General features: G+C 34.8%; 1 protein-coding gene across 7 annotated transcripts in view; it reads right to left on the reverse strand.

Annotated features, from left to right (window-relative positions):
* Positions 1-15887, reverse strand: part of ABI3BP (ABI family member 3 binding protein) — a 244470-nt gene that overhangs the window by 37328 nt on the left and 191255 nt on the right. For 4 of the 7 annotated variants that reach the window (XM_034957020.3, XM_034957019.3, XM_034957023.3 and 1 more), the window contains 6 exons: positions 9686-9745; positions 9082-9129; positions 8200-8280; positions 5969-6046; positions 2711-2773; positions 986-1060 (listed from right to left, as the gene is read on the reverse strand). In XM_034957020.3, the coding sequence (XP_034812911.2) occupies positions 986-1060; positions 2711-2773; positions 5969-6046; positions 8200-8280; positions 9082-9129; positions 9686-9745 (405 nt within the window). The remainder of the gene's footprint in view (positions 1-985; positions 1061-2710; positions 2774-5968; positions 6047-8199; positions 8281-9081; positions 9130-9685; positions 9746-15887) is intronic. The other 3 variants (XM_034957021.3, XM_024928067.4, XM_063602876.1) reach the window with 2 other exon arrangements.

The raw sequence follows: 15887 nt of genomic DNA on the forward strand, positions 1-15887 counted from the left end.
AAGAATGAAAAGAGTAGCTGAGCACAAATAGATATTGAGATGCTTTCTTGCTTTTCATAAGTCATGAATTTATAGTATTGGCCTCATTATTTGGTTTGAAGATAAGTGAATTCCTAGAAATTCAGAGACTGTAATAATCAAGTACAAAAAGCACATTCTTAAAGCTAAATAATTTGTAGACTAAATATCTCTAGGTATTATTCACATCTCTTTTTCATTAGAGAACTGTCATGGGTTCATCAGATATATATACATTAAATAAATTTTAATTTTTTTTTACCTAAGCAAACACAAGATTTATACTACCAAAAATATTTAAAGGGAATGATACAATTCTATGTTAAGGCATCTAAATAACTACCATTTATCCATGAAGTTGGGTGTTTGAATATTTATTAGATCAGTGTCCTAGTTTTTCTAGCATAATACTTACTCCCAGAGCTGATTAGATTAGAGCTATGTTATTTAAGATGAATGATTTGAAAACATTAGTGACTGTTACCAGGGTAACCAGATGCGAATTGCTCTGATTAAATATTTGTTGTTTAAATTTCATATTCCAGATTGCTAACAGATGCAGTTATTCAAAAAAAAATTTTAATGGTACTTGTTAAATTATAAACTTAAAAACCAACTAATTACAGTTCAAAGACTAGTCTGTGTAGAAAAAGCATTTTGAAATTAGGGGAAATAGCTATTTTTAGTGTTTTCACTCAATTTATTCTTAATCAGGATCGTTTTCAGAAGCAAGATTATATATAGTAACTAGTAGACTAGGTTTAGAAAAGTGAAAAAGTCTCCACTATTTTTAGAGACATTTGAAGTTTTGATTTTGGAATGAGTTATAATTTTCAGTTACAGAGTTACTAAGAACTTTAAAAACTGGTAAAAAGGAAATTAAAATGTGAATTCAGCAATATCATGAAAATTAAGTAACACTTATAGTTTTGACAGGATAAAAAGGAAATACATTTGTGACTATTACCTGTTCCCACTCCATTCCCACTGGGCATCCCACTGAGTTTGGGCCTAGTAGGTCTTGTAGTTGTCCTATTCAGAACTAAAATAAAGTGGGATATAAATAGTTCATTTTCTTATTGAAAGTTTGCAGCCAAGAAAAACAAAATTTCTCAGAGAATTGAAAGTCATTTAGGCAATAAAAAAGATGACTTACCAAAAATATTATTCAGAATATAGAAACCACAGTCTTGTATAAAAATAATAGACTTGAATTTGAAAATAGAGACCTGAATTTGTATTCTGAGGTGATCACTGGGCTTCAATACTTGACTTGAAAAGTAACTGGCAAGGGAATTTATAATCCGAAGTGGGAAAGATCTTGTTTCATTTATAGGCATTAGATACATTCCAAAATGGAACTGAAGAAAGATCAGGACTACATATGTCTAATGAAAAACCAAAATCTGAAGTGTATTTGTCAAGGCCTCCATTCATAAGTTGGAGTCTTTCCACATCCTTTCGTGGGAATCCCTAGGTACAGAGGTTTCATTATACTAGTCCTTTAACAAAGTCCATTGCCAAGCACAGAACTTGATGAAACCATTTCACTTTCTTTCCTGCTTGGGAGAAAGTCATAGCCTTACCAAAGCCTTGAGAGGTGACCTATTTTATAACCCATTTAGAAGATTCTTTAAGGAGGAGCACTAAGTGTACTGTGCTTATGTGAGAAGCTCTGGAGCCATACTGCTCATCTTTTGATCCACTTTCTAGTTCCTCTGTGTGCCTCAGCTTCCTCAACTGTACCTCACAGGGCACATGGCCAGTGCTCGGTCATTATTAGCCATGATTGTTACTACTTAGTTTTTAGAAATGTTTAATATAACCAGTCTCACATTAAGCTCTCAACACCTATCATGACACACAAAGTCAGAGAGAAATACACATGGTTATAGAAGATTTCTGTGCCCAATTATCTTTAGAAGTTGGAAAATTATAACAAAATATATGGACTCTACATAAACCAAATAATATAAAATTATTGTTATAAAGATGCATTCCCCGAGAACATTCATTCGTAGCAGGTTTCATCATTTGGAACTTTAAGAGTCCTTAGAATCACAAAGAAAAAGAAAATAAAACACCAGTGTTTGGTCCAACTTGTGCCTCAGCATAAAAGTGATTTATATGAACTAGATCAACCCCTCCAAGTTAACTTTTTTTCTGAACAAGCTCCAGTGAGGGTAATCCTAGGACCTTTGGAGAATTTAGTAAATTTAACATATTTCCCAATATATAACTATTTTTGCTGTTTATAACTTGTGATATTTTTATTCTCTGAAGGAATCAAGTAAAAATGTTCTCCCAGAACAAGAGCTTTCCTATGCTGAAAAGAGACCATCTTTTCTTCAGAGAGAAAGAATATCTGAAAGTAAGTATTAAATAATAACATGTCATAGCTAACTCTATGCAACCTCTTTGTCAGGAAAATTGTCCAACACTATTTTTAAATACTTTTAAACCAATAAAATTTCATAGTGATCTCTGCATCTGATTATCCTCAAAATCCTTAGTCAAGTCTTGTCACATTTATGGATTCATCAGTACCTTTCCACTTATCCACACAGATCAGAGTCTCTGTACATCTCTTATTGCAACGTAAGGGTTCCCCTTTGGTGTATTTGGCTATTTCAGTCCATTTCATATCTTCCCCTGCCTGCTGATTATTTAAGTCATCAGAGAAACAACTTACCAGGTCTGATGTGTGGCTTGTCAGATGTTCTGGGCCTCACAGTAGTATAAAATCTGTGTGGTGCTGAAACAGAGGAACACTTTATATTTAATAACCAACAGACCAAAGCCTCCTGAATGGAGATTTAGCATCCTAGGGACCAACAACTCATACACTTTGCATGGACGTATAAAGAAGGTTCAGAAAATTCCCATTATGCATTATAGACTTCACGCTAAAGGAAAATAAAACAAAGAAAATATACATGACTGAAAATTAAAGATGCACATAGAATGAGGTAGTTCATCTGTAAGACGTGTTAAGGATTAGTCATCATTTTGTCCCTATTTTTCAAGAGCATTCATTTTACCAGATGTTTGCTTAGCATGATAAACCCATAAGCCATCCATCTGTCTGTTCATCTGTCCATCCATCCATCCATCTAATCTCTCAGTGAAGAGTCATTGTGAAATATTATTTTGCTAAAGAAGTCAAGCAATCTTAAAGGTAAAAAGAGAAATGAATGTTTAGGTAGGTAAAGAAGAAAGAGTAGGCGTATATGGTCTCTATCAAATGGTCTTTGCTCATGAACCTGCAACGAGTAAGTATTCACTCAGTGTCATCCATAATGCTGTAGAAATGACAGAAAATGACATCTGGTGCCCTGCCTATCAAAAGAGGACAAGCAAGGAGCAAGAACTCAGATAATCCCTGGGCCAATTATCCAGGACCTGCACAGAAAGGCATCCTAATGAAGACTTGCTGAATGAATGAATAAGTGGGTGACCATTGTATGCAGGCAAACTTGTGAGAACCTGCTGAGATATTAATGCATCCTAAGGTTTTAAGGTAAGCATTCATCCTGGAATTCATCTATTCCATGCTGCTCTCCTGTCCCCACTTCCCTATCACATACTGCCTCCTGCCACCAGCTTTCTTGGTAATGTTTTTGGAAAAATTTTTTCTTGCAAACTTTGTAAGTAGATTACATCGTTTTAATGATTTTATTCACATATTGAGTGGATATTTATATAGCCATAAATCAGCAATGCCTTGCCTACTAAGTTAAAAAAGTATGCCTGTGAAATTGGTTATAATGTAGCTCATTTATAAACTTCCAATGTAAAGACTGTGATGAGCAGAATTTTGCCATACTTCAAACCAACAACAGCGGACACACACTGAAATTCTCTATAGGTTTATTTTGGGCCTTCCCAAGTATAATAACCATAAAAATTAATTCTCACAGACCCTAAAGTGCCTGATGATTATTTGCAATTTTTTTCTTCCAAAAATTGCAAATAATCAATTTTTTTGCAATGGTGGGATTTCCTGTTAATTTAGCCTATTTCTTCTTTCCACATAAATCCCTTTGAATGTTAGGTTGCTTCTGCTTAAAAAAGATAAGAATCATAGTTTTTGTCTCATTCTAGAATATGTATAAATTTTAAGACTTTGGACAGGAAAGAGATTGAGAGTAGACCACAGAAATAATCAGCACTACATGATTTCAAAGCCATGGCATCTGAATTTTTGTTTTAGTTTTCTCCATAGTCTTCATTTAAGTCTAGAAAGAATTTTTTTATAAAAGACCTTAAATATAATTTAAGTTTAGGTTGTAACTTACTCATATAGCTCATCACCAAACAATATATGGCCTTGAGGGTTTCAATTTTAAACATAGTACAAGAGCTAAGGATATAAGAAAAAAGTCAGCATATACAAATATGTTAAGACAATTTATATAATGATATGAGATCATGGATATACTCCCAATAACAGGTGAAATTTATATTTAATACAATATTTTGAAGGAATTTAATTAAAATTCCATATATACTAGTAATGGTGACACAATATTCTCTTTAAAGTAGGAAAAGGCAAAACGAGGAAAGAACAGGCCTGTGATCTTTTATCCTCATTCTGAAATCCTTAAATCTCTAAAAAGCTGAAATCTTTCTCATTTGGCAACACAACCTGTGTGGAATGAAAGTCTTTATTTATCCTGCTTGTTGTAAATATTTATGTATTTTGTGGTAAAAACAGATTGATTATGAGAATCCAGCTATCTTCTCTTAAGCCAGAAATTAAAGAGATTTGCAAAAACATGAAATAATAAACATACAGAAATCAGGGTGGAATAGGGATGTATCACAACGGAACATCTGTTCATTGCTGAGGCTGGTAATAGAGATGTGAGAGGGCTGTCATTATGTTATAATTCAGACTTCTGTGTGTAATTATAAATTAACAGCAACCAAAAATTAAATGAAGTAATTGAATAAAAGTTTAAAACGTAACAAAAAGTTAAACCAAACAAACAAGTAAAAAAGATTTAGAAAATTTAGAGGAACTGCCCTTTACTATAGTCTTTCTTAGTCACGTTTACTTGGAATAAATATTGCCCCAGTGACACATGTACTTTAAAATGAGATTTCTTTCATTATCATTTCCTCTTATTATCAAACTTCTCCCACCAACTTTCCCCCTCAAATTAGAACTCATAATGGGCAACATACATTTATTTGTGTTCTAACTCCCTAAATGTTTGCTGGTTTTGGTCTTATTTTTGGCTTTCTACCATCTGATAGAGGCAGAGATGGGCAAAAGGGGTATTAGCAGTCCACAAGTGTTATAATCTAAGTAGGATAGCAGGATAGAAAAGTGTAAACAGGAAAAGACTTCTGAGTGCATGAAGATGAGATAGAGCTTTGTGTAGGCGAGTTCACTTCCCCAAAAGCAGAAAATCACAGAGAAGAAATAAAAAGTAGGAAATCACTTCTCTGGATGTTTAAATATTGTCATAATTTTGAAAAATGATTTTTCTTTTTAATAGCTTTTTTCTTATTAATGTATTTCATCAAATGGGGGAAGATTGGAGAAAGTGAGAAAAGGAGAGAAGAGAAGGAGGAGGACCAGGAGGAAGTTAGAGAGGGAGCAGGAAGAGGAAGACAACAGTTATTATTTATCAGATATGGAAAATGAGGCAAATGAAGGTCAAATGTGTGGAAAAAATGGGATCTTCCACTCTTAGTTATAAGCATCAAGTAGTCAACAATACATTTAAAAAAGTAAGTGCCAGTGAAAGAACTGGTCTTGCCTACATTCAACTGATATTCATATAAGTATTCAGATTTGGCTGATTTCTTTCACCTATAAAATGACAAAAAAAATCAAGTAATCCACTGTGATGAGAAATGACATTCTGAAAGAAAATTTCTTTCCTGATTAAAAGCAAATAAGGAAAAGTTATTCTCCAGAGGTAGGGGAGAGGATTACCCTGAGTTGTCTTTGCCAGTTCAGTTGTTCGTGGAATCTTAGTTGTGAAAGGTTCTTGGGTGGATTGGTCTGTTTCTTCTAGAGAAAACACAGTAAGATTGCTTGTTTTAAATAATTACCATTATGAATATGACCAAAAAACCCATACTCTTTTCTGTCCCATGCAATAATAAAAGAATAAGTTGCATTTAGAAATACACTCAGTAATCACAATAATTCAAAGTTAGTGGTACATTTTAATAACTCTCATTTATGATATCTGCTGTTTTACACTATTATTTTAATGATTGTTATAAGGATTTCCAAAAGCTTTTAGCTCAGGATCATTGTATCATTAATCTAGTTGTGGCTATTCTTGGATATGGCTCATGTATGAAAGTCTCCTAGTTGCCTCAATGTATTTATCTCCTTCATGTTTCTTTCCTGCCCATAAATCTCACATGTTATTTTGATGAGCTGGAAAGGAAATATATCATATGAAAAGATGTATATTTACATCACATAAAACAAATATTCTATTTTTCTCATGTGAAAATCAGAGCGTATGTTTGACATACAAACACAATCCTCTTGACAAAATAAAAAAAATACATACAGCAATACTCCCATCCCCATGTTACCTTGAAATCATATATTATATAGACACAGCAAATTACACTGTTCACTTTGCCCATACTGGATCCAAGGAAATACTTGGTATAAATGATACACTGCTATCTTTTTGTTTTCTGTCCTGCTTTTGTATTCTCTTGATTCTGCTCAAGAAATACACTTGTAATAATTGACAGGCAATGGTTCTGATGTGAATAAACCAAGACACATTAGAAAAATAGGGAGTAGAAGTTAAATAATTAGCATATTCAGTAGTGGTTTTTGAAAAGTACTTTTAACTTTGCCATCATGGGCACTATTGATTTTGCAGAAATAAGCTAGATTAGATGAATATTTGATTAGAATGTATTTGCTCAATTTTAATTTTTCTTCCAAAAGGATTTTATTTTAAAATGTGATCAGTAACTTTATTTCAGTAGATACCCACAAAGGATGGATTATTAGAAAAGGAATGAAGGGAGACAAATAGGGCCACTGACTTAAACAAAGCCATATGGGATGCAATGTAGACAGGAGAGAGGAGCCAACAAACACAAGCCAGAACTTTAGCTTTTTGGTTCATTTTCAACCAAGAGGCAGGCAAACTGGAGTTTCCCACACAGCACATTTGTGTTGAACTCCTTGAAAGCATGTTCAGCTCATCCCAATGGACCTTTCCAACTTACCCATCCTTGTTTCTCCAGGCAACTACCTGCTTATCAGTTTAGTCTAACTGTCATTCCTTGCCCTGTGCCTCTTTCCCATCTGTCCGTAACTTCAAAGAACCATTTGCATCTTTGACTGGTCAACTTTCATTCCAACTTGAAGACCCAGTGTAAATGACCCTAACCTGAGAGGCCTTTCCTTATTTCTCCAGGTAGTTTGTTTGTTCAACATGTTGCTCTTTTCTCTATCATACTCACTGTAATTAGTATAACATTGATGTTAATCCTAGGCGCCCTGTCGGCTGAGTGTGTAGATTCTAATCCTGGCTCTGACACCAGCTGTTTCACCTTGGCCAAACTTTTAAACCCTCTATGCCTCAATTTTCTAATCTGTAAAATGGAACAAGTAATAGAACTTACTTCACAGAGTTACATGGTTTAAATTTTAAAAAGGCATGTAGTGTATTGGGTGGCACAGAGGCTGCAGTATTATAACCAAGTCCTGTCTTCATATTAGAGGGTGAGCCCTCTAGTGTAAGGACTCCTCTTTAAAAGTTTCTTGTTAGAACTGCATCACCTAACAGTGCACCCAGTAAAGGCTTAATAAATACTAGATAAGTAATTTTTCTTCCCAAATGCAGTTTAAAATACAGAAAAAGCAACAAAAAAGAACAGCATTGATTTAGGAACATTTTTCTTTTTAGAATACTTAAAATTCTTAAGTATTCTAAATCACACTTAATCACCAGAGCCAATTTAACACATCTTAGATGTGTTAAAACATTCTCATTTTATATTGAAAATCAGCATAAATATTAGGACAAATACACAGTTAATGTAAAAGTATTGAGTGAAATGGATTTTTAAATAACCTATTATTTAGAAAAAATCTGTGAACATAATGTATTATGGTTACTTTAAGGGAAATTCCTAAAAGGCAAGCTCTCTTTGAACAAATATTAAAACGAAATTTACCCAGAGTGGTCTGTAGTTCCTCTTGACTAGGACTTGGGGAAATCATAGGTATAAAAGGGATGCCTCGTGTCTCTAGAGGAGCTGCAAAAAGAAAAGGACCAAGGTTGTAAATTTTTAAATTCAAAGCCAGCACCAGACCAGACTGGTATTACATGAAATTCCTTCATTTGAAGTAGAAAAAGGAAAGAAGAAAGTTAAGTGTGCAGACAACTTTCAGAAAAATGACTGCGGAATATTAGAAAAATGGTTCTCAACTGTTTTTCCACCAGGACACACACTACATGACATTCTATTCTTGAACCAATCCATCAGAATGGCTGGTTGAGATGGGGTGTGGGTTAGACACAGTCCTGGACTATTGGCTGTAGCTTTGTCCCTCTCTCCCCCATTCAAGAGAGCATGCATGATTACCAAATGAGTGAGAATATCATCATTGTTGGTATCATCTCCTTGAGTCTGCTTGAGCAGACTCAAGTAACAAATCACTGGCAATTTTCAGTATTTTGACCAATATTGATAATTACTTGCAGTATCTTTCAAACTTACCACATACTAGTATGTTACATTACAGCTGAGAACCACTAAACCAATGGAAATTGTTAAACGGGCACCATTAGTAAACACACTGGACTCATTTTGAAACATGGAGATAGATGAAGTAAATGAAGATGTATTCAGTAATGTCTTAAGGTGGTCTTCAAAGCAAACCCATTACAACACTGAAATAATTGCTTTTCTGTTTTGGAAAGAGTAATAATAATGAGAATGAAATGATGAAATGGATTGAGAAGAAATGATGTTTCAACAGGATCATTTGAGAAAGGCCTGCAATCTTGATGGTAGCAAAGAAAACAGAGTTGGTCAATATGGGAAAACCATTACCTATTGTTGTCTTTGGTGGCTCAAATCTAAAGGTAACAGGCTGCAGAACTATGCCAAAAGCAAGCCAAAGGAACATATTTATGAGAATTACTACCTGGCAAAGTCAAAATAGTTTCCTTATTTTTTAGATACATTGATTTAATAATTTAAATGTTCTCTAAGAATTGTAATAAATAAGAGAAAATTCTTCACATTAGATGCCAATCAGAGAACTTAGTTTAACTAAAACTTTGAAGTTCTCATTCACTGTCACTTTGGGGAAAATTTCGAGTAGGCACCCACTTTTTTTTACTTAAAAGTACATCCATAGTTGTAATGTAGCTACATTTACATTTTGAAAGGATATAAGCGTTGGCTTAGTTAACAATGATATTTATAATTTTAGCGTGATCTACTCAATGAACCTACGTACTATTCCCTCACTTTACCAAGGAAAAATATTTCAACCAGATGATTCAATTTACCCACAAGAAATATGCATTTTATACCCATATTTTTTCTCTAAATTTCTTCCATATCACAACCATTAAAAATATATTTACTTCAAGAATTTTTTTTTTGAAAAATATACTTCTTAGCCAGAAGGATGAAATAATTAATTTACCAGGTTCGCTCTGAGAGACCTCAGGGTATGGTTTATGAGGAAGGAGCACATCTTTTGGAGCTGAAAGAAAAAGATTATAAAACACTGCATACTCTAAATATCCCAACTGGAGTGAGCTTAACCCACAGATATAAAAATCCCAGAAAGCATGAATGAAGCAAAAGTATTTTTACAATGGTTAATGACCAAAGTTGAGAAGATGCCTGTTTTCTTCAAAATGGAAAAATGTTACCGTGCAGGGAAGGTTCTGGTGGCAGTGAAACAGAAACGAAGTCAGTCACAGTTCATTTTGAAGTCTTCCTTGAGGAAGAGGAGGAGATAGCTAACATAATTAAACAATGAGGTAGAGCTCCCTCAAGTGGCTTTCAAAATAGAAAGTCAGTTTTTGCACAAAGTGGTTAGCTGCTGTTTGATATTCATGCTTAAAGTCCACTAACAGCAACAAAAAATATGTATCTTAGATAAAGTACAAAAGTGGCTACAAATTGGGGGAAACAATAAGAAACGGAAAAATCTTGAATATGTAAGAAGATAACACAGTCTTATTCTAAATGGCACTTACAGTTGCTGGGGGGAGAAAATGAAGCAAAAGGAATCAGCTAGTCATTAGAAGATACCACATGTAAAGTTAATGATAGTGCTTGTTACTTAGTAAATGATAGCTGTTGCCATTTTTGTCTTCTTTAGTGATGTGGCTTCCAGTATATTAGGTGTCAAGCATGCTTGACATAAGCATATGAAAACAAGACAAAAATGTCAGCTGAACAATAGGCCTACTCCTATATGCAGTGCCTGAAATCCAGTATATTTTTTAATGTTTGTGTTCTATTTTAGCAAAATTAAACAGTAGATTGGAAACTTGGTACCGTATTTCTCAGTGGGGAAAATATTAGGGTTATTTGTCTATTTGTTAGTACCAGATTTCTGCAACAAAATCTCATTCCACAAATAGTGTAAAGTACTTCAACTCAGTTTCCCCACAAACCTACCCAGGCCTACTCTCTCAATGAAAGGTTTTCCTACCACACTAAACCTTTCATACACACCAGTGTCTTTTTGTCAGACAGTGTAATTTCCTTGCATCTTATATAATGCTGGAAAAAAAATTATGATTCAGGCTAGAACTCTGCCTCAGAAGAAAGATGAAGAAACTGTTTTTTTGTTTTTTTTTTATTATGAGGTGGCCAAGCACCACTTTACCATTAGTGGAGAAATAGGTTATATAAAATGAACAATCTCTTTTTATTGTTTTTGGGAATCATGTTTAACTTGCATGCCACATCTGTTCTTAGACTAGGCTGCTAAGTATTAGTGAAATTACAATTGTGAAAACTGGTACACTGAACAGAAACTTGACTCAGAACTTTTATGAGCTAAAAGGTAACATCCAAGGGAATTTGAAAATATGGATTGTTTTCTTAAAGAAAAAAGGAAACTTTAAAAAGATTAGTGGTTGATAAGGTAGAGAAAGCCCACCACAATAGTGAACATTTTGCTTTTGCATGTGGTTTTTTTTGGGATTCAAATAGTAACATATGAGAAATTTCCAGCTGTAAATGAAACAAAATGTTTATCTTGAGGCTGAAGAAGGCACTTTGATTTAGCTCTGTGAAGGCCATGAACATTCAAAGCAGCATTTAGTTTATAAATACCCTAATTAGTTACAGTACTACACCAAACAAAAAGGAGCTGGGAATAAGGAAAGGAGAAGCTGAGAAGAGATGTGGTTATAATAAATCCACCATACTGTAAATACATTATTCACTGCTGCTCTAGTTTACTGAGGTATTTAGGCTGGGGTAATGTGGATTCCAGCTGCTAAAATTGGCACTTTTCTTTTTAACCGTGAAGTGATGATTTAATAAACTGTCATAGCAGACTTCCTAAGCAGGTGAAATCAGTGGAAAGGAAAGAAATAGAAATATTTACAGGAAAGTAATATGAATCATTCTCCTACTTGGTCAACTACAGCTCCAAGAAATTCAAGTTGTTTTTTCTTTTTTTCCTATGTGGCATTCCTCTGTATGTTAAATTGAACAAGAGCACGGTCCCTAAAACCTACATCTTTCATGCTGGGAGAAACTCATCAATGAAAATAATGATGACAATTTTCTGAGAAAGCAGTTTTGATTTCTTTATAATAATATTTACTATTATTATAATTTTAGATTTAATTATATTAACCAACTTATACCATTTATACTAACCAATCTGTCTTTTTGAATAAAGTGTGCCACTCCAAAGAAAAGTCAACACAAGTAGGAATGCACAATGTCTGTCATAGATAAACGTGAATGAATGTGCATGAATGTTTTGATAGAGTTAGAAAATAATTAATGTGTTTGCTTTTGATAAAATTAGAATATGAAGTCTGCAATAAGGTTTACCCTGGCAATAGGCTACAAAGAGACTGATGCTTTTAAAAAAGTAAGACATATAGACTACATACCATATTCTATTCCTTTAATCTATACTCTCTATTCCTTTATTCTAACCTTGTACCATTAGGTCCAGTCTGAGTCTGAGAGGAAGCCCCGTTGGAGGCTACCTGCTGGCTTTCCCTGTGCTCTTGGGCCACCCTCCCTTCTATCTCATTTGAGGCCTTTTACTTTCCATTATTTCTGTTATATTTTTCTCTATTTGTCCATGTTTTCATTTCTCCATGTTACTTCCCCTCTACCTACAAAACAGCTCGAATGCTCTAATATCTTAAAAAAAAAATCATTTCCTTGACATGGCTTCTCCTTCAAACAATCCCTCTCTCTTGCTCTCATTCCTTTAATAAAAAAAACTATAGATCTCCCTTGGCTTCCTCACCTTTTAGATGTATTTTCTTCATCCACTGTGGTCCAGCCTCCACTCATTTCCTGCAACAGTGCCTTAATCATATTCTTAGGTCCAGAAACTCTGAAAGCTGAGTTTTCTCTTAATCTATTCAATAGCAAAACATAACTTGTACTGATCTAAGGGCTGTTTATAGGTTTTAGTTATTCTGCTTGGGAAGACTATTCATACTGCTCACTGAATACATATTAATGTTTCTAATCAATGGTATATGTACTCACGTAAGTTTCTAAAATCTGGAAACTGCTAATTCTGAAGCATGCAGGCCAAAGGTTTCAGAGAGTGGGATTCTGGGCACGCACAGTCAAGCTGGCAGCCTCTTCTGACCCCTCTCCATCTCATTGCCACTGCAATGCCATTGCCAACCTTCTCTTCTTAGGCCTTTTCCTGCCTCATCTCCCAACTCCTTTCCTGATTCTCTCATCGTTTTTGACAACATCTGGAAGCTCTTTTTCCTCTGCCTACTCCTTGAATATAACTATGCTGCCTAACTATTGGATTTCCGGTTTCTTATTTTCTCCATCTATATTTTCTCCTCTATGATGTTATCCAAGATTTAAGAACTATCTAGATGTAAACAAACAGCTCCTAAATCTCTGCCCCAAATCCTGACTTCTGTTTAGAAGTCCAGAAAACATCTTCAACCATCAGTTAGGGTCTTCCCACTCAAAGTCCTACTGGCCCTGCAAGGCTAGCATGTACACACCCATCTTTATTCCTCTCTCTATTCCCTGTTTCAGTTAACGGCATTATTATCTACTAGTTGCCCAGTCTAGGAACAGCATTGTCACCCTTCTCTCCATAACAGCATTCAGTCATTCTCTAGGTCTTTGTAGTTCCATATCCAAAGGCATTTCAGCATTATTCCCTTAGTTTCCTTTCTACCACAATTAGTTCAATTTCTCAGACTTATCTTTCTAGATTGTTGCAACCTACTAAGTGATTCCTGGCTATTAATCTTTTTTTTTTTTGCCAGTTAATATTCCATTTAAAAAAATCACAGCCATCTTTCTAAAATACAGATGTAATTATATCACTCCCATGATTACAAAAAGAAACACACACAATTTTAATGTCTCCTAGTTGTCTAAAGAAAAAAATTTTGAAGTGCTTAGCATAACCTAAAAGCCTTCAAACATATGAATCCAATTTACATTAAGTCTTCATCTCTCAATAATCTCATCATATGGCCAGGAATGTAGTCATTCTGAGTTATGCTGTTTCTCAGCTATATGGAGCACGGAGTCTCACTCTGTCACCCAGGCTGGAGTGCAGTGGTGTGATCTCAGCTCACTGCAAGCTCCGCCTCCCTGGTTCATGCCATTCTCCTGCCTCAGCCTCCCTACGTAGCTGGGACTACTACAGGTGTGTGCCACCATGCCCGGCTAATTTTTTGTATGTTTTAAGTAGAGACGGGGTTTCACCATGTTAGCCAGAATGGTCTTGTTCTCCTGACCTCGTGATCCTTCCGCCTCGGCCTCCCAAAGTGTTGGGATTACAGGCGTGAGCCACCGCGCCCAGCCTGGAGCACTTTTTATACCTCTGAATCTTTGCTTCCTTAAAAATCATCAATAGCTACTTGCCTATTAAAATCTACTTAAAGCTCATTTTCTTGATAATACCTTCTGTAATTCATACATTTAGAATGTATTACTTTTCTGTTATTTCATTTTTTGTTTATATCACTAACCCATTAATTACTGAGATTTGCCTTGTTTTATAGTTATTGATATTATTCCTGTTTTCTCCACTGCACTGTGTTGGGTGGTAGAGATCATATCTAATTCTTTTAATCCTGATTTTATCCCTAAGCATGGAACCAGGCAGATAAGTGGCAATCAATATTTGCTGAATTGAACATGCATTAGTGCATTTTTTTTTTAGAGCAAATCTGGAAAAGATGGGCAATTCCCATGAACCAGCATTGTACTTTGCTAAGAAACATTTTAAAGACTCAAATTGACCTCTCCCAAAAGTCTCTAATTTTTTTCCAGGGAATTGTAAAACATTATTTAAAAATCTAGGCCAGGCATGGTGGCTTACACCTGTAGTCCCAGCTACTTGGGAGGCTGAGGCAGGAGGATCACTTGAGCCCAGGAGATCGAGGCTGCAGTGAGCTATGATTGCATCATTACACTCCAGCCTGGGCAACAGAGTGATATCCTGTCAAAAAGAAAAGAAAAGGAAAGAAAGATCTAAGGAATTAATTTATTAATCACATCAATGGCATATATAAGCTTCAAGAGATTTTGAGGCAAAGAGGAAGGCACTGAGCCACTAAAACTTGAGGGAAAAGCATACTGATATTTAATATATCATCAGGCAAATAAGCAAATTGCTGAAAACTCCTGATTTGAATTCTCATATTTGAGAAGACATCCATCTTGCCTCTAGGAAAATTGTTTGAAAAAAAGAAACTATTTTAACAAAGAATAAAATTACATAGTACATCCTTAAGGGGAAAAATAAGAAGCTTTAGGAAAAAATGGCAAAATGTGGAGAAGATGATAATGAAACATTGTAGAATTGTAATGATAACAGTATGATCTTAAGGAGGCAGTTCTCTACCCTGCTCAACCCAACTCCTATTTTGACAAAAAGTATAAATGGAAATAATTGTTAACTATTGTTATCTTGGCTTGCTCAATTCTAAACGTATTGTCTTCTAAGACTATATCAGAAAAAATACATTTATTAGGTGAATGTCCAATCAGGTTTCTCCCTAATATAAATCTGGCAATATTTTAAAGTATGTAATCCAAGCAAATGATTGCTTTATGAACTCTATCATTTTAAACAATAAGGCTCAATTTTTAAGAAATATTTAGAATTAAACACTTATTTTTAATTAGTTCACAAAAAACTCCCCTTAAAACCAGTTTAACTGAAAACATAAAACTAACTACAGAAATCCTGAAGAGTGTGACTACACATAAGAATTTTCCAAAGGGAAGAGACACGTAGAACATTCATGAGGATTTGGATAGCTTGCTGAAATCTAGATTTACTTCCTGGTTTGCTCCTGATGACTGAAACCTATCCCAATGCCTGGGGGTCAGAAGGTTGACCACGAAGCCAAGACAGCTCTTGGTGTAGAAAGGAACTCATAAGGAAGACAGAACTCTGTTAAGCCAGGAACCTCCTGTTTAGACTCCAAGTTAAATATTCTCTGAATTCTAAATCATTCTTCCAAGGTAGATGTGGAGAAAAGCCACTTTCATTTTGGTGTGGACATGGAGTGTGGGCCCGATTTGTCAGGATTCCTCATTAAATGTAATAGATAATTCAACTGAGTGGCTGGAAGGTTTTTTCTAAAGGCCTCACTGGATGAAGCTGGTGTTATGCCTAGGAATCTATA

Source organism: Pan paniscus, chromosome 2 (assembly GCF_029289425.2).
Source record: "Pan paniscus chromosome 2, NHGRI_mPanPan1-v2.0_pri, whole genome shotgun sequence".
In the NCBI taxonomy this organism is placed as follows: Eukaryota; Metazoa; Chordata; class Mammalia; order Primates; family Hominidae; genus Pan; species Pan paniscus.